This window comes from Zalophus californianus, chromosome 1, assembly GCF_009762305.2.
Source record: "Zalophus californianus isolate mZalCal1 chromosome 1, mZalCal1.pri.v2, whole genome shotgun sequence".
In the NCBI taxonomy this organism is placed as follows: Eukaryota; Metazoa; Chordata; class Mammalia; order Carnivora; family Otariidae; genus Zalophus; species Zalophus californianus.
In genome coordinates, this window is record NC_045595.1 from 57,125,268 (window position 1) to 57,149,503 (window position 24,236).

A 24,236-nucleotide genomic window follows, 5' to 3' on the forward strand; every position below is an offset into this window, starting at 1 on the left:
GGCTGGGTTCATGGAGAAGATCCAGTTTAGGAGCACCTGGGTTGCCTCAGTTGGGTAAGCGTCTGCCTTTGGCTCAGCTCATGATCTCAGGGTCCCGCGTTCAGCTCCCTTCTCAGTGGAAGCCTGCTTCCCCCTTTCCCTCTGCCGCTCCCCCTGCTTGTGCTCTCTCTCTCTCAGGCCTGCCACTCTGCCTGCTTTTGCTATTTATCTGTCGAATAAATAAATAAAATCTTTAAAAATATATATATATATTTTTTTAGATTTTGTTTGAGAGAGACAGACACACCGAGAGAGAACACAAGCCAGGTGAGTGGGAGAGGGAGAAGCAGGCTTCCTGCTGAGCACGGAGTCCGATGCAGGGCTCAATCCCAGGACCCTGGGATCATGACCTGAGCCAAAGGCAGACACTTAACCGACTGAGCCACCCAGGCGCCCCTCAAATAAAATCTTTCAAAATAAAATAAGGATCCAGTTTCAGGAAAAGTACAAGGTCAAATTACAATTAGGATGAGACATGGTCAGAATGAGTTTCAAGGTCTTTTCAAAGCAAGGAAGGGTCAAGGTCAATGTGAGGTACAGGAAGACTGTCAAGGTCACAATGAAGGTTAAGAGGTTCAATATCAAGGTCATGTTCATGTGCAAGGTCAGGCTGGGGGCAAAAATCACAGGTCTTTGGAGTGTGTCTGGCTTAGCATCAAGGCTTGGGTCAGGATTAGTGAAACAAGATGAACAAAACTCAGCAAAATACATTCACCTCAACAGCCAGCTCTGAGAGTTTGAGCAAATTAAGAGGAGTCTAATTAATGTAAGCATGCTCAGTCTCAATTATTTGATTTACAAAACTCCTAACTGCATGTTAGCATAAACCAAGATGGACAAGAAGTGTACTCCATACGTTCATCTCTCTGGCACATTATTTCTCTGAGGTAGAGTGCATTAGCATGAATCTAATTAGTGCTATTGAAAAGCATCATTTAGTTCAAACGAGCTCAGTCTCAGACATTCTTCCTAAAGCAAAACCTTAATTGCTGGCTAGAATTAACTAATGTGAAAAGGCATATTCTTAAGAAATGGGAGGAATTAGGATCGATATGATTAGGAGTTTGGATAAGAATTCCTGTTAGTGTAAGGCACCAGGGTGGCTCAGGTCATGATCTCCAGGTCTTGGGATCGAGCCCTTCATCAGGCTCCCTGCTCTGTGGGGAGCCCGCTTCTCCCTCTCCCTCTGCCTGCCGCTCCCCCGCTTGTGTGCTCACATGCTCTGTCAAATAAATAAAAAATAAAATCAGGGGCACCTGCCTGGGTGGCTCAGTCGGTTAAGCGTTTGCCTTTAGCTTAGGTCATGATCTCAGAGCCCTGTGATAGAGCCCCATGTCCAGCTCTCAGCTCAGCAGGGAGTCTGCTTCTTCCTCTCCCTCTGCTTCTCCCCCTGCTTGTGTTCTTTCTCTCAAATGAAAAAAAAAAAAAAAAAGAATTCCTATTATTGCAACAAACAGTCCCAGACTCCTTATAGATTGTTGGAGTAAACTGCAAGTAGGCACTGCAATACACATTCATACTGTGAGATAGCGAATTTGGATCAAACTAAGGCATACTATTTATTTATTTAAAATATTTTATTTGTCAGAAAGAGCACAAGCAGGGGGAGCGGCAGGCAGAGGGAGAAGCAGGCTCCCCGCCGAGCAGGGAGCCCGATGTGGGACTTGATCCCAGGACCCCGGGATCATGACCTGAGCTGAAGGCAGTTGCTTAACTGACTGAGCCACTCAGGCTTCCCTAAGGCATACTATTTAAACAAATTTATATTAGTGCAACAAATTCATTTCCATTCTTCTCAAAATTCTTGTTTGAGCAAACTGAGATGAATGGAAACACAGCAACACATGTTGGTCTCAATTCATTTTTTTTTAAAGATTTATTTATTTGGAAGAGAGCAAGAGTAAGAGTGCACAAGCGGGGGGCGGGGGGAGCAGCAGAGGGAGAGGGAGAAGCAGGCCTCCTATTGAGCACAGAGCCCAAAGCAGGGCTCAGTTCCAGGAACCAGAGATCATGACCTGAGCCAAAACCAAGAGTTGGACACTCAACCGACTGCACCACCCAGGCGCCTCTCAGCCATTACCTCTTACTGTAAGTGGTCATCTCAAAATGAAAGAGGTCAACGTCAGGATGGTTATCAGTTTTAGACTGATGGTTGTGATCAGAGGTCAAGGTCCATTTCCATGTCACATTTAAGGTTAGGACCAGAGAATATGATTGAGGAAGAGGAGGCTGGTTTGTAGAAGTGAGCATCACACAGATCCGTAAACTAGAGAAGATCTAGGCCATGAGGCACTAGCCATAGTGGAGCTGTAATTGTGAGCTTCTATTTTTTTTTTTTTTTTGAAGATTTATTTATTTATTTGAGAGAGCGAGCGGGGGAAGGGGCAGAGGGAGAGAATATCCAAGCTGACTCCTGCTGAGCGTACAGCCTGATGCGGGGCTCGATCTCACGGACCCATGAGACTGTGACCTGAGCCAAAACCAAAAGCTGGACATTTAACCCACTGAGCCCCCAGGTGCCCCAGTTGTGAGCTTCTGAAAATGCTATTTGTAACAAACAAACTGAGCCAAGAGCAGGCGCAGGGAAAGGAACCAATTGAGGAACCTGAGAAGTGGAAATGTAGAAAAGTGCAGCGAAGTAGAATCCAAGAGCTTAGTCAATGGGGGCATTTCTAGAAGCAAAACCTACACCAACCCTCTGATTGAAACACTACTATTCTATAAATTTGGTTCTAGGTGGCATATATTCAGTTCCAGCTGGTGACCTATAATATTGGAAAAAGGGCCCCCTGCTGCCACATCTTCTTCTCCTGTGAAAAATCAGAAATCCAGAAATATGATATCTAAGTATTAGCAACTACGCCAACTACAAAACAGAACAAAAGAGCACAAAGGCTAATTAGCTCACACCCGATAGGCTATGCCTGGTCTACAGGCACAAACAGTCTGTAGTTGCTCCTCTACAGGGACAATGTTTGCTCCATTCAGAGGCCCCACACCCCATCACTGATTAAAAAAACCAAAACCAAAAACTAGGGACAGGCACTGTAGGGCTGGACGTGACAAGGCCTTTCTGCCTCAAAGGCACCACATGTGCCCAGTTATGCAGGGCTCTTTGGCTTGATAAAGCATCGGATATGATTAGCTAACATGGTCTCTACTGAGCCAAGGGTCTAGAAGAAGGAAAAAAGACAGGGCAAAGGCAGATGATCTTTGTTCTTGTTACATTTTATTGGCATCACGTTCATCTCTTTACAGAAGAACTTGGCCCACACCCTAGAATGTAGACCTTTGGAAAAAGAGGAAGTGCTCCGTTAAGCAAGCTACAATGCAGGGGCAGATCCTAGGGAGGGGGCAGAACTGCCAGGGTTCCATACCAAAGAAACAGGTTAATGAATAGTGGGCAATACTGGGAGTTGGTGGGGAAAAGGAGAAAAAGGTTTGCTAACCTAAGGATACCACAACCCTGAAAGGAGTGCCTTCTAGAACAAAGGTAAAATCACTAGGACAGATCTGTTAGGATTTTCCTTTTCCTCTTATCAGTAGGATGCTGACCTAATAGGGGAGTTTTGAAGTGTGGAGCGGGGCAGGGGGGGAATGAGAATTTTAATTTCTGAAACAACGGCCATTTATCCATTGCACACGCCACTGTATTATGCAAATCAACCTTTTGGAAAATTTAGACACAGAAGGGAACTAGACAGTTTTCCCCCTGGAGAGATGAAAAGCTTTTTGGCTCTTAAGTCTTTGATAAAAGGCGTACATAATTCTTGTGTCTACTGTACAGAATACTGCCTCTAGCTGGATTTCTGAATTCTGAGTTGCTAACACTCTGCAATCCAGACAGGGTTCAACCCTCCATCTTACACGCCTGCATTACAGGACTTAAACACATAATCCAAGAATTTCTTACACTAATTTATACATTTTTAATTGGTTGCATATATTAACATGTACTATAAGATTCTTTTCTAAGAAGCATTACATAATAAATGGATACTGTAAAAAGATCTGATTAGTTAAAAGTAACAAGCATTAACAGATACATACAAAACTCAGCCTGATCAGACTGGGTGTGAGCCTGTAATGAAGCATGGGGCACCAGCCTTCCCAAGTGGTAGCCTTCACAGGAGGGAGGGGTGGGGGTAGGGGGTAAAAAGACCACAAGACCGTTAAAAAAATCAGGTAACTAATTAGACACAGATAAACTGTAAACAGTTCTCTCTCCCCAGTGGACAAAAAGAATAAGCTTCTGATGCTGACTCCACACCAGAACGATTTCTACAGCTTGCCTGTCGTGCTGTCGTACAAGGGCTGATGTGGTGGGTGGGTAGACCCCGATGCAGTCATCACAGGCCTGGGCTGGAGTCTGTCTGCTTGTATCAGGGGTGTGTGTGTGTGTGTGTGTGTGTGTGTGTGTGTCTGGAGTCTGCTTGTATCAGGGGTGTGTGTGTGTGTGTGTGTGTGTGTGTGTTTTAGGGTGAGTGTGTTGACGGGGGTTTCTTTTGGCAGCTGGATTCGAGAGATGACTTTATGTTTTGTTTGGAAGAGGAGAGGGGCTTGTGTTGGAAGGCCTAAGTGTGTTCTTTGTTTGTGAAGGACTCTGTGCTCTGCTCTCACTGCCCCTTCAGCAACTGCAGCTTTCCGCCGAGGCCTTGGCCCGGTCGTTCTTGTCCAGTTTGATGGGTTCGGGGAATTCATTGTACAGCTCCACCTCTGTTTCCTGGGCAGGGAGAGAGAAAGGTCTGTTACTCAGGGTATGGGGAACTTCCGAGCTCAGCAGTAGCCTCAGCGGTGCTCCTCCATGGCTCTCGGTGGGCAGGGGGCTGGGGTACAGATGCGGCAGGGAAGGGAGGGCTCTGGCAGAAGGTGCTCAACTCTCAAGGGCTGAGCCAGGGGCCGACAGGTTTTGTGACAACCCTGGGACAATGTGAAGAGAGAAACCAAGCAGGAAGAGCTGCAATCGATACTGAGTAGTCAGGACACAGCTGACTCATGCTCTCCATCATCATGATGGAGATCTGGTGGCTCGGGGACCACAGCCAGCTCACAAATGCTTTCTGCGTGCTCCGTATCATCTCATCGCCAATACTTTGGAAGTCAGACTTCAACATGGGCTGGATTTTGGCAGCTCTTAGCACCACTTCCACAAGGCAAGTGTGGGCTGGAGCATGAGTGCTCCCTGCCCTCTCAGTCCCAGAACATTACTCTAGTTCCCTATTTGCCATTCATTTTTCTGGACTGATGGTCCATTTTCTTTTTTTTCCCAAAGATTTAGGAGGGTTTTGCCTCTAAATGCTGCATACTTAGAAACCAGCTATGGATGAATTTTATCACCAACTGTGGTGAGAGGTCATAGGAGATGGACCATGGTCCGTTCAGTGTGACTTTTTGCTGAAGTAACATGTGTCTAGTGAGGAGCAGCTTTCCACTTCCTGGTACAGGAAAACAGTTTGTCACTTCATGTGACAGGCAGTGTTCTATAAAAATAAAAACCTCTAGGAATACACATTAAAAAAAAAAGCTTTACTGAGATATACCACAGAATGTACAATTCAGTGGTTTTTAGTGTATTCACAAAGTTGGGCAACCATCACCACTAATTCCACAAATTTTCTTCACCCCATAGAACCCCTGCACCCATTAGCAGTCATTCCCCAGCCCCACCAGACACCACCCCCAAGCCTTGGCAACCACTGACATCTACTTTCTGTCTTTACAGATTTGCCTATTTTGGATATTTCATTTGATGGGACATTTGTTTTTATTTCTGCTTTTTGGCTATTATGAGTAATGCTATTATGAATATTCATGTACAAGATTTTTGTGGACAGGTTTTTGTTTCTCCTGGCTAACACCTAAGAGTGGAATTGCTGGGTCATATAGTGATGCTTCATGTTTAACTTTTTGAGTAACTGCCAGACTGCTTTCCAAAGTGGGTGCACCATTTTACATTCCCACCAGCACCTAGGAATAGATTTAATATGGAAGGCAAAGGACGTGAAAAGTGATACAGTGTCACTGAAGGATAGCACACAAAACCTAAAATAATAGCTGTTATGGACTGAATGTCTGTGTCTCTCCAAAATTTCTACATCGAAATCCTAATCCCCAGTGTGCTAGTATTAGGATGAAGAAAGTAATGAAGGTGAAATGAGGTCATAAAAGGTGGGGCCCTGATCGGATAGGATCAGTGTGTCCTTGTAAGAAAAGACACCAGACAGTGGGGGTTCCCACCTGCATGCGCCTGCTGTGAGTACAGAGGAAAAGCCATGCACCCGAGGACAGGAGAAAGACGGCAGTCGGCACTCTGCCGACGGGGGAGGTGTGCTGGTGCCTTGATTATAAACCTCTGGCCTCCACGACCAAGAGACGATAAAAGCCTGCTATTTTGCCACCCAGTCTGCAGTATTTTGTAATGGTACCCAAAGCACACTAGTGAGAGCTCTAACACGCAATCCCAATTAGAATCTCAATAAGGTTTTGTATTTGGGAAGGGTGAGGAAGGCAAAAGGTGGAACTGGAATAAAATTCTCAGTCTAAATGGAAAATGCACCAAACAGCAAAAAACAAAACAAAACAAACAAACAAAAAAAACCCAACCCCCCCCCCCCCCAAAAACCCACAAAAAAGTCTTTTTGTCAGTCACTAGTCACTTGTCAGCAGAGGTCAGACTACAATATAAAGGCAGTCAAATCAAGATGGTCCAGGCAAGTAACATGCACGCTGCCAAATAGACTGGGAAGACCCAATTTTGGAAGACCAAAAATAGATCCCAATATACATGAACATTAAATACACAAAGGTAATGCTTCAGTCCACTGGGGAAAGTGGTTTATTTAACAATTTGCTGCTAATAATCGAAACAACTGGCTATCCCTCTAAAAGAAAAAAGGTGAGTCCCTATTTCCTGCCATAAGCCAAAATAAATTTCAATTGAATTAGACAACAAATAATCCAGACACAGGAAACCTAGACATTTAAAATGACACACCTAACAAAAATTACTTTTTTTGATGCCCCAGAAAGACAGCAGCGTTGGAAAAGTCGCTTGCCATACTGGTCAAGTTAATTCCGGTTCACAGAAGGCTCATGGGAAGTGGTGGGCGCCCAGGCCAGTGCCGCGTGCTGGCGGTGTGCAGCAGGGGGGGCCCGACGACTGGCGGCACGGCAGCAGGGCCCCATGCGGTGCTAGCCATTTGGTGCTGAGCAGGAAGAAAAGGACTGAAGTACGACTGCCTTTGAGGAAAGTGATCTGGCACCATCTTTTGAAAGCACAGGTACCTTCCAATCTAACAATCTTACTCCTGAGTGGCTAGCGTGTAGGAACAAAAAAACATTCTAATAAGGCTACAGGGACAGCAATATTCAGAGAGAAAAATTGTTGGTGATGCCAGTTAGCAGGGAGCTGGTGGAAACAACTCCCCAGACCTGTTTAGATTTGCATGCAAGTGTAGGAACACGAGGAAAAGCATCTTCGGTTACTGACCTAGGTGTGAAGGTGAGTTAAAGGAAGGGGGACTGGGGAAGGCAAAGGCCTGGGGCCTGCAGCCTGTTTATCAGTGTTGCTCAGTGGGGGCTCTCCTAGCATTTTGGATGGATTGATTTCTTTCATCACGGAACACTCAGTGCAGCCTCCAGCCCTTGGAACAACCCATTCCAGTCACTTCCCTGCCCACAGGTCCAGATGCCCTGTCCTGCTGAGAACTGGTACCTTCTATAAACCCAGTTTCCTGGAGCTGGCAGAACCTGCTTGCCCTTTACAGCCACCACATGCTTCCTCAAAATGTTCTCCACATATTCTGGTGTGCACCTCACCTGACACTTACCTGCTCCCCAAGTCTGACCATCACAGGTGACTGATGGTGCTTCACGATCTGTCCTAACTCACTAGCCCCCAAAGAGCTGCTGAATCAAAAGAGCCTTCAACTCCCTCATGCCAAGAAGAAGTAACGGTCTCTTTTTCTGGGAACAGTTGAGTTAACAACATAAATCAGAACGAACACCTCACTCAAGGAATACAATTCCCAGAACTTCTGGTTAAGCTTTCCTTCTGGTGATCTGGTGATCAAATATAACCAGTTATGAGAACGCCAAGAGTGAGCCCATCTCATTCCATCCTCACAACCACCCTCCAAATCAAGTATTATTTGACAGAGGAGGGTATGGAAGCTCAGAAATGATTTAAAAACAAACAACAACAAAAAAAACTAGGTCTAATGATGGGTAGCAGACCTGGGATTTGAATTCAAGTTTATCCCCTCCTTCAGTAGAAGGAGCCATCTGACCAAGGGCCTCTTAGTGGTCTCATCTCCTAACAGCATGCAAAGAGAGTAAGAACATACCCAAATAAGGGTGGCCTCAGCCTGTCTTCATTGCCCTTGCATTGTATAGGTTATTCACAAACAAGTGGAATTTCTGGAAGCTTTAGCAGAATGCCTCATTGCCTTCCCAGATAAACACATGGGTTCTGGCTACACAGAAAAAAGAGCTAAGAAAGATTAAGGACAAGAAAACCAGGCACGGGCTAGGTTGATGGTCAGCCACCAGAGGGAGCCAGACAGCTGCAAGAGACCCACCTGTTTAAGTGCATTCCGTGCAATTGTCTGGAACGCCTGCTCCACATTGATGGCCTCCTTGGCACTGGTCTCGAAGTAGGGAATGTTGTTTTTGCTGTAGCACCAGGCCTGTGCCCGCTTTGTGGCCACCTGGAAGAGGAAGAAGGGTGTACGTGTGCTCCTAACAGAGGCAGCTAGCACAAGTGAGGGAGCAGATCAGAGGGTGAGGGTGTGCACGGGTTTGAGGAAGGGGGCTGCACACCTGTCCGAGGTCACGCTGCCGGCTCTGTGTAATACAGCTAGGCCTCAAACCCAAGCGCATTCTACAATCCATAGTTTCTGACCCTTAGCTACACTTACAGGCAGACGATGAACGAGTAAGCAGCTAGCCCAGGAAGTACTGAATTGTTTCTCTTGGGACCTCAGAGGTCCCAGCCCAGGAAATGCCTGGCAGCTCCGTCTAAAGGTTTGCAGTCCCAGCCCTATTACTGCTAGTGTTACATCACCTGTACCACCGAATTCTGCAGCTCTCACCGACACCCCTGCCTCTCCTACCCTAATTCCTTCCCCACCCCTAGCCCACTTCCAGGCATGAGAGGACTGTCACCTAAGAAAGGGAGAAAAAGAGATCAATGGCCAGAAATAAACCAAGCTATAATTAAGAGTCTATGCTCCCAAGAGAAATGCTATTTCAAAGTAAACCAGAGCAATTTTATTCAAAAGCCCAAAGTGCAATCTTCTGCATGCATGGAGATCCAGGCAGGCCCCTGAGGTACAGGAGCACTCGAGAATGACAAAATCTAATTCTCTCCTTTCGAGTACAGAAGGAGAACTGAGGCTCAGAGGGCAAAGACAATGGCCCAAAGTGAGAGCCGGCTGGAGACAGCATGGGGATTTAAACCAGGTCTCGTGGGCCCTGGTCCTCAAAGGGTGCTAACCGGAAGGTAGTTCACATTCCCACAGGTACCTTTCTGGAGCCATTCTGGGCTCTGCATAGAACCCACCAAACCACAAGTCACCTTAGAAGCCAGTGTCTCTCATAGGAGAGGAAAACAGTAACGGGCCAAGTAGAAAGCCACCATTTCCCAAGCTTCTCCTGGGTGCCAGGGCTTTTGGGTACACTGTCATCTGATCCCAGAGTATTCTTGTTATGTAAGTCAAGATTCATACTCCAAGAAATACTCCCAAATTAAAAGTGCATGAGCCAGGCTTTAAATACTAGTCTGCCTTTAAATCCAAAAGACCAAAATGCAGACTGCAACCGGCCTCAAGTCAAATTATTTCATAGGGACCAAAATGATGGCCAGTATAGGTAACTCCACAAAATGGACTTGCTATTCTCTTGGCATAATTTCAAAGGTAATACCACTGCAGACTTTCACTGTCCCTGTTTTGCCACAGGGGAAGCAAAAATGGTATGCCTTTACTGGATTAGGAAGCAAGGCCCGATTCCAAGGACTGGGCAGGTAACTAGTTAGTTATGCCTCCCCTTTACCCCACTGTGGGGGCACACATACACAGAGATCTACTGGGGACTGGTCCTTAAGGCACATGGCTTTTTACCAATCAAAACCAAAAACAGGGGCACCTGGGTGGCTCAGTCGTTGAGTGCCTGCCTTGGGCTCAGGTCATGATCCCAGGGTCCTGGGATCCAGCCCTGTCTGCATCGGGATCCCTGCTTGGCAGAGAGCCTGCTTCTCCCTCTCCCATTCCCCCTGCTTGTGTTCCCTCTCTCACTGTCTCTCTCTCTGTCAAATAAATAAAATCTTAAAAAACACCCACTAAAACCAGTACCTGTCATCTGAAATTTAGCTGCCACTTTTAAAAGGCCCAGGAGCCACGACCTAAATGAGGGCAGGTTCATAAGCCTCCACATTTAGGATTCCCACTATCTTTAGCACTTACTTGTCTGTTTTCGAGGTCAATCTTGTTTCCCAACACAACGAAGGGGAAGTTTTCAGGATCCCGGGGACTGGCCTGGATGAGAAACTCATCTCTCCAGCTATCAAGGGTTTTGAATGTGTTGGGGGCAGTAACGTCAAATACCAGAACGCAGCAGTCTGCACCTCTGTAGAAGGCCACACCAAGTGACTGGAACCGTTCCTGGCCTGCTGTGTCCCAGATCTGCGAGAGACAAAACATTATTCCTTAGGGGGCACAGCACTAGGAGTGGGGGACGCCAGAGGAAACGAGCTGCACTATGGAGCCACTGAGAGAGAAGCGACTTCAGATTTCAGAATTCAGGAAGCAGTGCAGCACCAGAGTATCCCACACAGCCCTGACAGAGAGTATATGTGATTGCATGTTATGCGGAGGGCAGACACCGAGTCTGAAATCTGCTAGAAAATATTTTCATCTTGATCTGGGCGGTGGTTCCATGAATAGATATTTATGTAAAATTCATGATATAAACTTAAGATTTATGTACCCTGGGAACTTTCTGGGGGTGATGGAAATACAGGGACGCTAATTACACACTGAATTGTACACTTAAATCTACATATTGTGTTGTATATAAAGTTTACCTAAAAAAATCAGAATGTTTTCTTTATATTACGACTCAATTAAAAAAGAAAAAGCAAACAAAAACCCCTGAGAGAGAGAGAGAGATGAAGGGAAAGACAACAAGGACATACTTTAGAATAGAGGGGAAAGCCAGCTTTTAATCAAAAGAACACCAGGTACTACTGACTAGCTCAAAGAACTTCCTGTCGTTCATTGCCATGCTAGGTTGAGAGCAGGGGTGGATTTCCTTACTGCCCTAGATCCCTAACAAGGCCACTCTGGTCAGCCTGAGAGATGGTGAGTGTTCTGAGGAATGGTTCCACACCCCCCGGCAAGTCATCTGGTTTAAGACAGTGGGGGTCAGAAGCAGCATACCATTACTTCTAGCTGACATGGGCCTTTAACTGTTGGATTCACTGTTTGCAGGGAACCCACTTAACTTCAGAACAACATAAGAACTTGGACCAACCTTTATAACCCAAATAAATGGCAACTTTATGTCCAAATCACCAGCCAACTACCCCAAAGGCCCACAGTTTGAACCAAAATGCGAGTGTGGGTTGGGTCACTATAGTTTTATCTCCAGAACCAAATTTTGCAGAAGGATGGCTGAGCTCCTTTGTGAAGGCCTTCTCAGGCGGTCAGTCCTGCCTCCCTCCAAGTGATCCAGAACACTTGGGGAACCCGTCAAGTGTCCCTAGGCTATACACAGATTGAGCTCCCAGTTCAGGTAGGAAGAGCACCCTATAAGATGAGGTTATGATGTTTGATTAGAATAAACAGGCACAAGAGAAATAACACAGGACAGGGCAGTAATATGGGATTCACATTTCTTTAACACTACCAACGTAATCAAAGCTCATGATGTTCTATTAAATCCCCTAACACCTCCCAAAATATTCTCTGAAAGGAGTCCTAAAACCTGTGCAAATCCAGACAGTTGATTTATTCTTGGGGACTGGCTCAAATGACACTGCAGCAAACAGGAGCAGAGCCAGAACTTAAATATTGACTGGAGGGCTGGACACAGCGGCATTAGAACCCCCTAAAGAAGGTCCAATAAAGCAATATGACTACACAACTCTAAACGCTGGCCCACAGATTGGCCAAGAATAGCACAGGCCAACAGCATGCTGGAAGGGGGCTACTGTGGTTACCAATGTCAGGGCTGAGCAAAAGTGCGCATTTCAGCTTTCTGTCAATGAACAGTCCCCAAGAGCCTAAGTGTTACTCCTACGAGGAAGACAGTTCTGAGAAACCCGCCTCAGCCTTTTCTTCCAATGCGCATGACCCTCCATACCAGTACATGAAAACATGGCTGACAGGACTCCTGGCCACGACTGTGAGAGCAGAGAGCCCAACCTTGGCAGCCCACTCCATCCCCAGGAAACCCCAACCACTACATAACACTATCTATAAGCACTTCACTCTGGGAAGAATCTTTCTAAAATAGGACATGCCCTAGCAGCCATGGGAGGTGAGCCTGACTGTAGAGTAGAGGCAGGAGGCTGTCATGAATGTCTGTGTGTGGCACAGGAGTGCTCAGGCCACTGGTAAAAGAAGCAGCCACTCAAATAGAACCAGAAGGAAGTGACGATGACTTCGATATAAGGGTGAAGACACACTCAAAGGCAATTATTCTCCCTGCCTCTCATCAGGATGGGGAATTAAATGCAACCCCCACTACAACAAACAAAACACACACATGCAGACAAAATTCGATCTCCGGTGTCAGTGGATAACCAGTAGAAGGACTGCTGGTGACGTCTGCTCTTGTGCTTTTCTGGTTTCCCAATGCCCTACAGTGAATATGTATCTCTGAGTGAAAAAATGAACCCTTTCTCATAACAGGGAGACTGATCGATGGAGGGGGACGCAAGAGCCTGGTCATACAATAAGGAAAGTAGAAACAGACAATTATTTCTATAAAGAGAAAGTAGGAAAAAACCAGAACTTAAATCTAGGCTTGGACAAATTAAAAAAATTTTTTTTCCCATTAGAGAAGTAACACTGTTACTATGTAAACATTTGGGTAAGTAAAGCCAAAGCTAAAAAACCCCCTGGAACACTGGGCACCCTCCCACATGGAGAGCATCTTCATTAGCTCATTTTTTATTCTAGGTATCCAGGCTGTGGGGTTTTACGTAGCTGAAATCTCACACCACGCATCACGCCGCGCCCTCCCCATCACTCCTCTCTGCCCAAGTGACACATCACAGCACTCTCTGACAGGAGCTCCCACCTTTACTGCTGCCCAACAAACTCAGCGAACAATTTCACTCTTGTTTTTTAAAAACATACTGCTGTCAAATTTCCACAATTTTAAGGACCTCAGGAATGAATGTTACCTTACAGAGCCTCTTCTGTATTTCCGACTGCTTGTTTAGGACAGAATCCCAAGAGGAGAATTATGTAAGAACTCTATGACTCTTTTTTTTTTTTTAAAGATTTTATTTATTTGACAGAGAGAGACACAGCGAGAGAGGGAACACAAGCAGGGGAAGTGGGAGAGGGAGAAGCAGGCTTCCTGCTGAGCAGGGAGCTCGATGCGGGGCTCGATCCCAGGACTCTGGGATCATGACCTGAGCCAAAGGCAGATGCTTAACAGCTGAGCCACCCAGGCGCCCCTAAACTCTATGACTCCTGATGGAACCAAACGGGTACTTGGAAGTCAGATACACAGAAGGCAAAGTAAGGCATTAAGAAGTGAAGTTGAAAAACTGTGCAGCTGTTCTTTGCAACTTTAAAAAATTAATTTATCTTCACACCTAGAAACATAAAGTCCTACGACTGTGATCTTTTAAAATTTTTAATATTTTATAGCACACCCATATATCTATTTACCCATTCTCTAATGTGACAAATATTAACACTGCCACAGTAATGTCAGTTTTTCTTTTTTTAAAGAAACAGAGTTAACTCTTCCTCACAGGATTCCCTTTCCTTCCTCCTCAGATGTAAATGGGTCCTTAAGAGTTAACGGTCTACATAAATAGTATGATCCTGTACATCTTTTTGCAACTTGCTTTTTTTCTTTTCCAAAGGTTAACGGCTATATAGCATTCCACTACCTTAATATACATACTCTATTCCCTGGTCATCTCAGCAGCAAGGAGCATTCTTCCTACACTTCTCTTCCTATGCCCAGAGCTAAGTTTCTCTAGGCTCTCTTCCTAGACAGAGAATTGTGCATGCTCAACAATGGAGAGCAAAATGGTACTCTCTACTGAAAAGGGCTGCACTGATACACTCCCACCATCAACTTGAGAATATTCTACTCCCTATATTCCAGCCAAAGCTTGATTTTTGTCAGCCTTTTTTCCCCCCAAATCTGTACATTTATAGCAACATGCTTTATTAACTTTAAAGTAAAATGTAGGGCGCCTGGTGGCTCAGTTGGTTAAATGTCTGCCTTCAGCTCAGGTCATGACTCCGGGATTCTGGGATTGAGCCCAGAGCCAGGCTCCCTGCTCAGTGGGGAGTCTGCTTCTCCCTCTCCTCCTCTCTGCGACCCCACCCCCGCTTGTGTTCTCTCTCTCAACTAAAATCTTTAAAAAAAGATTATCTGTGTTATACATATATGTGTTATACATTTAAATCACTTTAAAGAACCCTATCTACATCAAGAGATATCTACATAAAATGAGGAATATATTAGAATTAAAAGGTTATCTGGGTTTGCATTTTTCTTAAAATGTACATAATTCTCACTTCCAACTCAATTTTAGGATGTCATGTCTGAATATTTACTTTCTACATGAGGGACTCTTTGCTTTTAAAATGTTGTGATATGATCACCTTTTAGTTCTACTGATGATAAATATATCTAAATAATTTCAAATGAGGGGCGCCTGGGTGGCTCAGTCGTTAAACGGCTGCCTTCGGCTCAGGTCATGACCCCAAGGTCCTGGGATCGAGCCCCGCATCGGGCTCCCTGCTCAGCAGGAAGCCTGCTTCTCCCTCTCCCACTCCCCCTGCTTGTGTTCCCTCTCTCGCTGTCTCTCTCTGTCAAATAAATAAAATCTTAAAAAAAAAAAAATTTCAAATGATACTTTATATTGAAATAGGACACTTCCCCCCCCCCCCATATCCATGATTTACTTACTTTATAACCAGAAGTTTGCTCCTCCTAATCCCCTTCACCTATTTCTCCCGTTTCCCACCCCCACCCCTCTGGCCACCACCAGTTTGTTCTCTGTACCGATGAGTCTGTTTTTGTGTTGTTTGTTCATTTGTTTTTTTAGATTCCACATATAAGAGAAACCATATGGTACTTGTCTCTGTCTGAATGATTTCACTGGGCATAATAGTCTCTAGGCCCATCCATGTTGTTGCAAACAGCAAGATCTCACTCTTTTTTATGGTGAGTACCAGATCTTTATCTGTTCACCTGTAGATGCTTCCATTTGAATTAAGACACTTACTGAATATTACTATTTTACTTCAAGTCTAATTTTAGTTCTAGAGAAGGTGGTTCTATCTCAAAGGCTTGGACAAGGTTTACTTTTTCTCTTAGTCCAGGAAGATCACTTAACAGCAAACACTTCAGTTTTCTTAAGTGATGCAGAGCAACGATGCCTCTGTCTGTGATACAACCACATGAAATTATTTCCAACATGCTTTTATGTAAATTTTTAAGTTTACAAAGTCTCTCCAAACAGTCAGGCTCAATATAATGACACTTGCATGACCTTGTTTTTCCAGCATGCTGTTAGCCCTCCATGTGACCAAATCCAATGCTCATGATTTAAGAGCAGTGGTATCAACTGCCTGAATTCTGTTTGTCTAGAGGGCCTGATGAGAGGTTATTATAGTCCTGCCAACTCTCCTGGCCCCGACAGCACACCACAGCCCCACAGCACAGTCACTTGGATGCCGCCAGTCAGGGCTGACATCCACTTTATTCAACCAGCCCCAGAAGTATCTGGAGTCACATGACTATGGGAGTTTCTTTAAGCCACCCAACTGCTGGGAAATTTTTCCAAAGAGCATCTTTTGATAGCATCGAGAGGGAGGGAGGGAGTAATCCCTGTGTCTACAGCAGTGTCACCCTGCCCCGTCACCTTTTTGAATTTGTAATTCCCTGAAATCAAGCCACTGGACATTAAAGGTTTCTTCTGATAGTTGCCTGTTGATGTCTTTTGTCCAGTTATCCACGGGGTTGTTGACTGCACACTATTATGCATTACCAACATTTTTTCTGGTCCGTGGTTTTTATTTGGGAATCTTGTTATTCAAATGTTTAATTTAATGTGGTCTACTATTGATCTTTAATCTTTTATGATTTGTGCTTTCTCTATTTTAAACACCTAAGGTAAAACAATTTATTTTAATCTGTAAAGCTTTCGTTTTGTACTTTTTTCATTCAGGTCTTGAACCCTCTGGTTATTCCCCACCCAAAATAGAAAACCATGGGCCCACTCCATTTACTGCGTAACTCCCCCTTTCCCTACTCTTTTGGAAGCTGCCTCTCTACTCAGTGTCCAGCTAGGTGTGCCCTGCTTGAGTGCCCTCTGTTCCCTTGATCCGCATGTCTCTGACAATATCACACTGTTTAAATTATCATGGCTTCATAGTAAGCTACCTTTAAATTTTTCTCGCATACTTGATTCCATCTAATGTTTAATACTGACGGATTTCTAGCTTCTTCCTGAGCAATATAAGGTATCCACAGCAACCACTAATCTTCCCTAACAGATTAAATTACATAGGTCTAATCCTGGTTTTCTGTGATAGTTTGGAAGTTACATACTCTTACTATTAGGGTCATAATTCTAACAATAAATATATGCATACAATTAAAGTTTATCTCAGTTTATCTTATCTCAGACCTTTCTAAGTGGAATCACTTTCCTTCTGCCTGAAGTACATCTTTTAGAATTTTCACCATGGAACCTAAGGATGTACGCTTTCATTCTTCCAGGATATTTTTAGCAGGGACAGAACACAGTGCTGAAGGTTTCTTTCAGAATATATTCCACCGCCTGTTGATTTCTACTGTTACTGTTGAGAGTCAACTGTCAGTATCATTCCTGTTCCTTTTTAAGGTCATCTTTTTCCTCCAGATGCTTTCGAGTTTGTCTTTTGTTTTTGCAATTTCAATATGGTATGTCGAGATTTCTTTTTTATTTATCCATCTTGGAATTTGGGCTTCCTGAATCTGTAGACTAGTGCCACATCAATCCTGGAAAATTCTCGACAAATACCATCTTTGAAGTCTGACCGATCTACTGAATCCTGTTTGTACCTCTCTTTCCTATCATTCTTCCTTTCAGTCCTCTTCTGGCATGTCCTATCTGCTGCTAAAAACATTCTTGGATTTCCACCTTTTGGTTATTATATTTCATTTTTAGAAATTCTATTAACCTACACCACCTGTTTAGTTCCTTCTCTCCAGATACATAAGAGTGCCTTATTTCTTTAAATATAAAAACCACTCTGAATGATCAGGGAGCTTTCCATTGGTTCCTGCCTTGTTTTCTTATTTGGATTATCTTATTGCACGCTGCTAAAAGCCCGTGAAAAATCTGAGGATTTCTCAAGATCTAGGATGATAATGCCTCTGTCCAGAGATCATGGTTTTCATTTACTTCTAGTCTTTCAAGCTGGCTGCAATAGCATGAGGGCCAGCCTTTTGTTTCAACCTTTCAGAACACGTTCTCTGCCCTGCTGTTTCCAGACTCCAGTGACCTGAGGTTCTCCAGCTGGTGTGCACTCCAGCAGTGCAGCCCTGCAGGATCCCAGCTTAGTAGGGTACATGGGGCTCTACGATAATAGTCCCACACCCAGAAGGAGCTGGGTTCTGACTTTGGAATCAGCCCGCACTGCTGTGAAAGCCATAGCCTGGCTCTATAGCTGTTTCTCCTGGTACAGGAAGCAGCTTTCAGTCTGGCTGGTGCCCATGTAAAATCTGCAGGTAGTACTTTACGCCAGCAGCCTGAAGGCATTCCATTCCCTTCTGCCTCCTGTTGTCCCCGAGAACTCCTCTGTTAACCTTTGTAAGTAATCTTTCTTTTCTCTCTAGTTGCTCTTATAATTTTGCTTTTGGTCTTCTGCAATTTTGAGTCTTCTGGGTAATTTGCTCAGTTTTCAAAGCTTACTGTTTCCTTTAGCTGTGTTTAATCTGCAGGTTAACTGTTCATCTGGTTTATTACAATGACCATGTTTTCACTTCTTCAAGTTCTAAGTTCTCCATATCCTCATTTTTTTATAGTATCCTTTCTCATTATGGTTTCGATTCCTTTTTAAAAAATCTCCAGTCATTGTGAACATTTTTTGTGGTACATTATTTCCTCATGTGGCTATGAGCTCATCTTCTGTCCTGAGGTTGCAAGTCTTCCTATAGAATGGTCCTATCTCTGCTTGTGTCGGGAACGACAGGGATTTATGGGTTTATGTCAACATTCCTGTCCCACGTCGAGTATAAGCTCAGAACGCAGACATGAGCATAGTGGGATTGAGAGTCTCCAACAAGAAAGCAAAGAGGCAAAGCCTCAAGCCTACTTCATACATGAGCTTTGCCACTTCCTTGGGCTGAGAGTATTTGGTCCTGTTTTCACATCTTTCCAAGGTCCTGGGTGAGTGTGAGACTGAGTGAGTGAGTGAGTGAGTGAGTGAGTGTGTGTGTGTGCGCGCGCGCGTGCATGCGCGCGTTTTCCCAAGGGGATTCTCAATTCTAGTTCCCCGACCTTTTGTAGTCACATCTCCTGCCCCTGGCGAGTGATGAAACTCTAGTCCTGGTTATAAACCTGCAAAGCACCATGGCAGAAGCCCCCGAGCTTATCACTAGCTTTTGGTTCCCTCTTCTTTCCTGTAACCTGGAAATTCCTTTTTCTCTCAAGCTTGGTTTATTAAAACTGTAGTCATATTTTGAACATCTCTATGTGTATGCTTGGGGGAGGTGGGAGGCGAAATCCATACTAACTCCATCTTGGACGTGTGAGTCAAGGAAGTGTCAGGAGTCCTTATCCTATGGGAGCATGTCACAGCTTGAGGTCCATGCGTGTAAAAATTTCTACCTGTAATACCTGGATCATTCAAACATTTCGGTGAGCCTGGTGTTTGCTAGGACTACAGTGGGATAAGAATTTTATTTGTCTCTAGAGGCCTAGTCTGCCAGGGACCTGGACCTCATTTAATACAGGAAGGAACAACTACTGTGGGGGTAGGAGTTTCAGAAGACAACATCTGGGCTAAAAGTTGGAGGCTTGGGGATGAAGACAAAGATAGGACAAAGGGGCTGGGATGGAAACAGAGAGGTGCAAGGACAGGTCTGGAAGAGCAGCACATGGTTCAGAAGGACTGGCAAAAGACAAAAAAGTGAAGAATAGTTTGTAACCAGAATGCAAAGGCTTTCAAAAGGTCCTATGAAGGAATGTGTATTTTAGCCTAATTGTTGCAAGGGAAAATCTTAAAAGATTAAGGTGATACACAAAAAAGCTAGGCTAGCTTAACAGAAACACAACTTTGGTGGCTATAGATAAGACAGATTAAAAGAAGCCAGAAAAATAGGGAAACTACATGAAAAGCTACTGTAAGAATCAAGGAGAAACCCAAAGACGTTTTGGCCTAAAATATTATGCAGGGATATTAAGAAAGGAATGAGTTAGATATTTTGGACACACAGCAAAACAGAGAGGCCTGTATGTTGTCAAATTCAACAAAAACAGTAACAAAAAAAACACCCCAAACCAAACCAACAACAAAAAAAAAGGAACTCCAATTAAATTTGAGCTTTGGGGGCGCCTGGGTGGCTCAGTTGGTTAAGCCACTGCCTTCGGCTCAGGTCATGATCCTGGAGTCCCGGGATCGAGTCCCGCATCGGGCTCCCTGCTCGGCAGGGAGTCTGCTTCTCCCTCTGACCCTCTCCCCTCTCATGTGCTCTCTCTCTTTCTTTCTCTCAAATAAATAAATAAAATCTTCAAAAAAAAAAAAATTTGAGCTTTGGAAAAACAATGAAAAATTTCTAGTATGTCTCATGCAATATCTGGGTCATACTTGATGTCCTGTATTTTATCTGGCAATCCTCCTACTTGTGGCCAATTATCCCTGAATATTGTAGTGGGAAATGAAGAACAGGGAGGGAAAATGCCTAGGCATGAACAAAAGGGTTCAGCCCGCTTGACTGGCAAAGCGGAGACACGTGCTTACCTGCATTGTAACTAGTCTGTCATCCACCATCACCTCCTTTGTCAGAAAGTCTGCTCCTATTGTAGCTTTGTACTGATTACTGAATTTCTTGTTCACATACTGGTTCATGAGTGATGTCTTACCAACTCTGAAATTGGAGAAAAACCACAAGTATAGGTCAACTAGGAAGGGATGGAAAACAGATTCTGATCCTTGCAGCTCTGAAGATACCTGCCTATCTTAAAGGAGAACAAGGAACTGTAATCACAACAGAGAGCCGTGCCAGCCAACTGCCCAATGTTACTCATTTGAGGTTGTATTTTCTCCTGGGATAAAAATACGGGGTACAGATATGGGACAGATGTTGAAAAGCTGCTTTTAAGTTTGTACAAGCAAGTCAGATGGTAGAACCTAGTATTATCTTTTTCCTTCCAGAAAGATGTAAGCAAATACTCTCCTTCTAAAAGGAGCTACAGCAATAAGATCACTCCACCATTCCAAAAATAATCTCTGCTGTCTTGGGTGTCTCTCCATTTAGGGGTTGCTATTCAGTCTAAGAAAGTAATGGCACAGGAGGAAGTCAATGGCTGCGAGCAGACATACACACCAGTCAGCCACCTGCTGCTTCAAAGTTTAAAATCTGAAGTGGAGAAAGCATCAATATTCCACCAAATCAGAATCTACTTCAGAGTAAGCTCCTCCAGAGATGTTTTCCAATCAGAAAATTCAGCAAGAGACAATGTGTGGAAATTTTTTGGTGATGAGATTAGCTGGGGCAGGCTGATAATAATACAAAAGGCTTCTTCAAAGTCAACGGGAATGCCTTCCTTTCCCACTGAGAAACAGACTCATTTTCATATGCAGAGGACCTGGTAGTACAGTTATGGCTTAAGGCAGTGTTCTCCAACCCAGGCCACCTGGGTTTTTCAGAGGAGAGGCCAGGAGATACTGTAATCAAATAAAGACTTGGTGATTCTTTCCAGGCAAGTTTGGGCCTAAAACAATACCTTTCAATCCTGACACTACACTAGAGTCACTAGGAGTAAGGGAGGGAAAGGGAGGGACAGAGACAGAGAGACAGAGAGATGTGTGTATTTAAGTACTGCTAACTAGGCCCAACCCGCTGGTATGGAAAAATGCTAACTTTTAAAAGGCTCCTCAGGGGGCGCCCGGGTGGCTCAGTCGTTAGGCGTCTGCCTTCGGCTCAGGTCATGATCCCAGGGTCCTGGGATGGAGCCCCGCATCGGGCTCCCTGCTCCGCAGGAAGCCTGCTTCTCCCTCTCCCACTCCCCCTGCTTGTCGTTCCTGTTCTCGCTATCTCTTTCAAATAAATAAAAATCTTTAAAAAAAAATATACATAGCTTCCAGCTGGTCTAAGGTTTCACAGGTCACTTCAGATGCTGAGTCTGAAAAGCCTCCCACAGAATCATAACAGCTACTAAAGAGCTGGTCACTTACTTAGTGGCAGATCTAGGATCAGAATCCAGGTCTCCAGTCCCAGGTTCTTTTGAATATAGACCGGAATCTGGCACAGTGGTGGGAGGATACCACACAGCACACCCCAAACCCACAATTGGTAGGCATGAGGTCAGTGGCAACAAATCTACATAAATAGAGCTCCCTTGTCTAACCAGTTGGGAAAAAAGGGATTCCATGAAACTATTATTGAGTTTAAATAGCTGCCCCTTCCCCCAAATCATGCCAAAGATCAGGGAACGAAGGGTTACAGAACAAGAGATCATTCAAATTTCTGCTGTGCCCGAAAGAGCAGGAGACCTAGGGCCCTACTGCCACTACTACTAGAGAAGGAACTGCCAAATGTCAGCATGGAGGGCACAGGCTTCAAGGAGGTCACGTTTAATCCAAGCCAACATGTTAGTTCAAATGGTGAGAACCACTTACCCAGAATCTCCCAGAATGATAACCTTCAGCAACACTTTCTTCCTAGAGGTCATCCTTCAAACTAAAAGGAAAAAGAAGAAAGCACTGTGAGTGTGACAGAAATACCAAGGCTAACCACATCCCCCAGTGTAAACATCGAAACAGCCCCAGGAGCACTGAGTCTTGGGCCTTCCTGTTGGCTATTTCCCTGCCATCCAGGGGGACTGGACAGAGAGCAGTATCAGTCATTAGAACTCTGGGCCCAAGCTGGGCAAAATAGTGAGTCAGGCTCATCCTGCCCCTCAGAGTAGTCTAAAAGAACGGATTCTCCCTCTTGGATGTTGGATCAGTGTCGATTAATGCTCCAACTTCCTCAACAGCTCAGTCCTGCTTCCTTCAAGTCTCTGCTCACATTGCACTTCCTCAGAGAGGTGATCATTTTATCTAAAGTAGCACACCCTCTCTCCACCTGCTCTATCCCTTTACATTGCCTTAGTTTTCTTCAGAGCACTTAACCACTACTTGGCATCTGAATCTATTACATTTGTCAGTCTTTTCCCTTTTCTTTTCTTAACCTCCACCCAGACAGTTTTATTCCCCACTACATCTCTAGTGCCAAGTAGAGAATTATTATCAAATATTGGGGTAGTGTGAGAATACTTGACCTATAGCTCTTGGAATCACCCTTTTCTAGAAAACCTTTCAGGCAGTCTTCCCTACCCCTGACCAGACAATATGTAAGATGCCTAATCTTTGCTCATCTCTATTCCAGAACTTGCTCCTATTTACTTTTCAAGACAGGGTTCCCGTTTTTATTATCCCTTAGTCTCCTGAACCTGACTCAGTGACTTTCAGAAAAGCAGGAGTCTTAAACTCTGGACCCCAAAGTTAGCAACTTATCTAAAACTGCTAGACGATCACTCCTCAGACAGCTGGAATCCCCAGCATGAGGCCTGTGTTCTCCAGAACCAGGAATTCAAGACTGAATGTGACAACCCTCGAAAATGACACCTACACCTGAGAGCCCTTAGCTCTGGTCCATTATCCTCAGGAGACTGTGAAACAGCAAGGGCAGGAGACTACAAGTAACAAGGCAAGGGTCAACATCTACCTCCTGCCTTCAGTGGAGCTGGGGGAAATAAGTGTTTACATATAAAAAAGGCAGGTAAGGAAGCGGGTTCAGTAAAGCCTGTTCTTATTCTTCTACAGTTTGGGAGAACAAGGCAGTCAAAACTAGGTCTCAGAAAAGCTATTTTTTAGTTTCATTTTTATTTTTTTTAAAGATTTTTATTCATTTATGTGTCGGGGGGGGGAGTGCACAAGCAGGGGGAGTGGCAGGCAGAGGGAGAAGCAGGCTTCCCACTGAGCAGGGAACCCAATGCAGGGCTCGATTCCAGGACCCTGGACCATGACCTGAGCCAAAGGCAGACGCTTAACCAACTGAGCCACCCAGGTGTCCCTTAGTTTCATTTTTTTTTTAAATTTTTTTAAAAGATTTTATTTATTTATTTGAGGGAGAGAGAATGAGAGATAAAGAGCACGAGAGGGAAGAGGGTCAGAGGGAGAAGCAGACTCCCCGCTGAGCAGGGAGCCCAACGTGGGACTCAATCCCGGGACTCCAGGATCATGACCTGAGCCGAAGGCAGTCGCCCAACCGAGCCACCCAGGCGCCCCCTTAGTTTCATTTTTAACCACGTAGCTTCTAGAAGGCTGAGGCTGGCTACAGTGACTGTGACTTTATCCTTTAGTGCTTGCTTCTGTTACAGTCTTAACATCTAATATTCCTTTGAGTGAATTAAGTGTTTAAATAGCCATTCCTGCCTTTTACTTAATATATCAAAAATCTGGAGAAAGTAATGCTGTAAAGAACATTTTTGAACTTCAGTTTGTGGGATCATTTCTTTGGGACCCAGCAACAGCCATGGGGTGGTGGGGGTTAAGTGGGGTGGGCATGATCTTCTTAGATTCAGACTCACAGGACTATCACAGGCCATACCTGGCACCTGCCTACTGAGGAGGACTGGGGGCACAAGAACACAGCTCGCTGGCTGTTCTTTCAACAATCCACACAGCAGATGGCTCTGGTATAGGGAGACAGTGTGGGTTCAATCCCTGACTTAAAAC

At 44.6% G+C, this 24,236-nt stretch overlaps 1 protein-coding gene and 1 pseudogene across 1 annotated transcript in view; both read right to left on the bottom strand.

Moving 5' to 3' along the window:
* Nucleotides 1-3,246: 3,246 nt before the first annotated feature.
* The window catches only part of RAB7A (RAB7A, member RAS oncogene family), a 76,144-nt gene continuing 55,154 nt past the window's right edge, over nt 3,247-24,236 (bottom strand). Inside the window, exons 2-6 of the mRNA XM_027586201.2 lie at nt 22,134-22,194; nt 20,253-20,379; nt 10,503-10,721; nt 8,619-8,747; nt 3,247-4,762 (exon numbers count right to left, since the gene is read on the bottom strand). Of these exons, the coding sequence (XP_027442002.1) occupies nt 4,667-4,762; nt 8,619-8,747; nt 10,503-10,721; nt 20,253-20,379; nt 22,134-22,186 (624 nt within the window). The 5' untranslated portion in view covers nt 22,187-22,194 and the 3' untranslated portion in view covers nt 3,247-4,666. The remainder of the gene's footprint in view (nt 4,763-8,618; nt 8,748-10,502; nt 10,722-20,252; nt 20,380-22,133; nt 22,195-24,236) is intronic.
* Nucleotides 15,541-16,094, bottom strand: LOC113918047 (annotated as a pseudogene).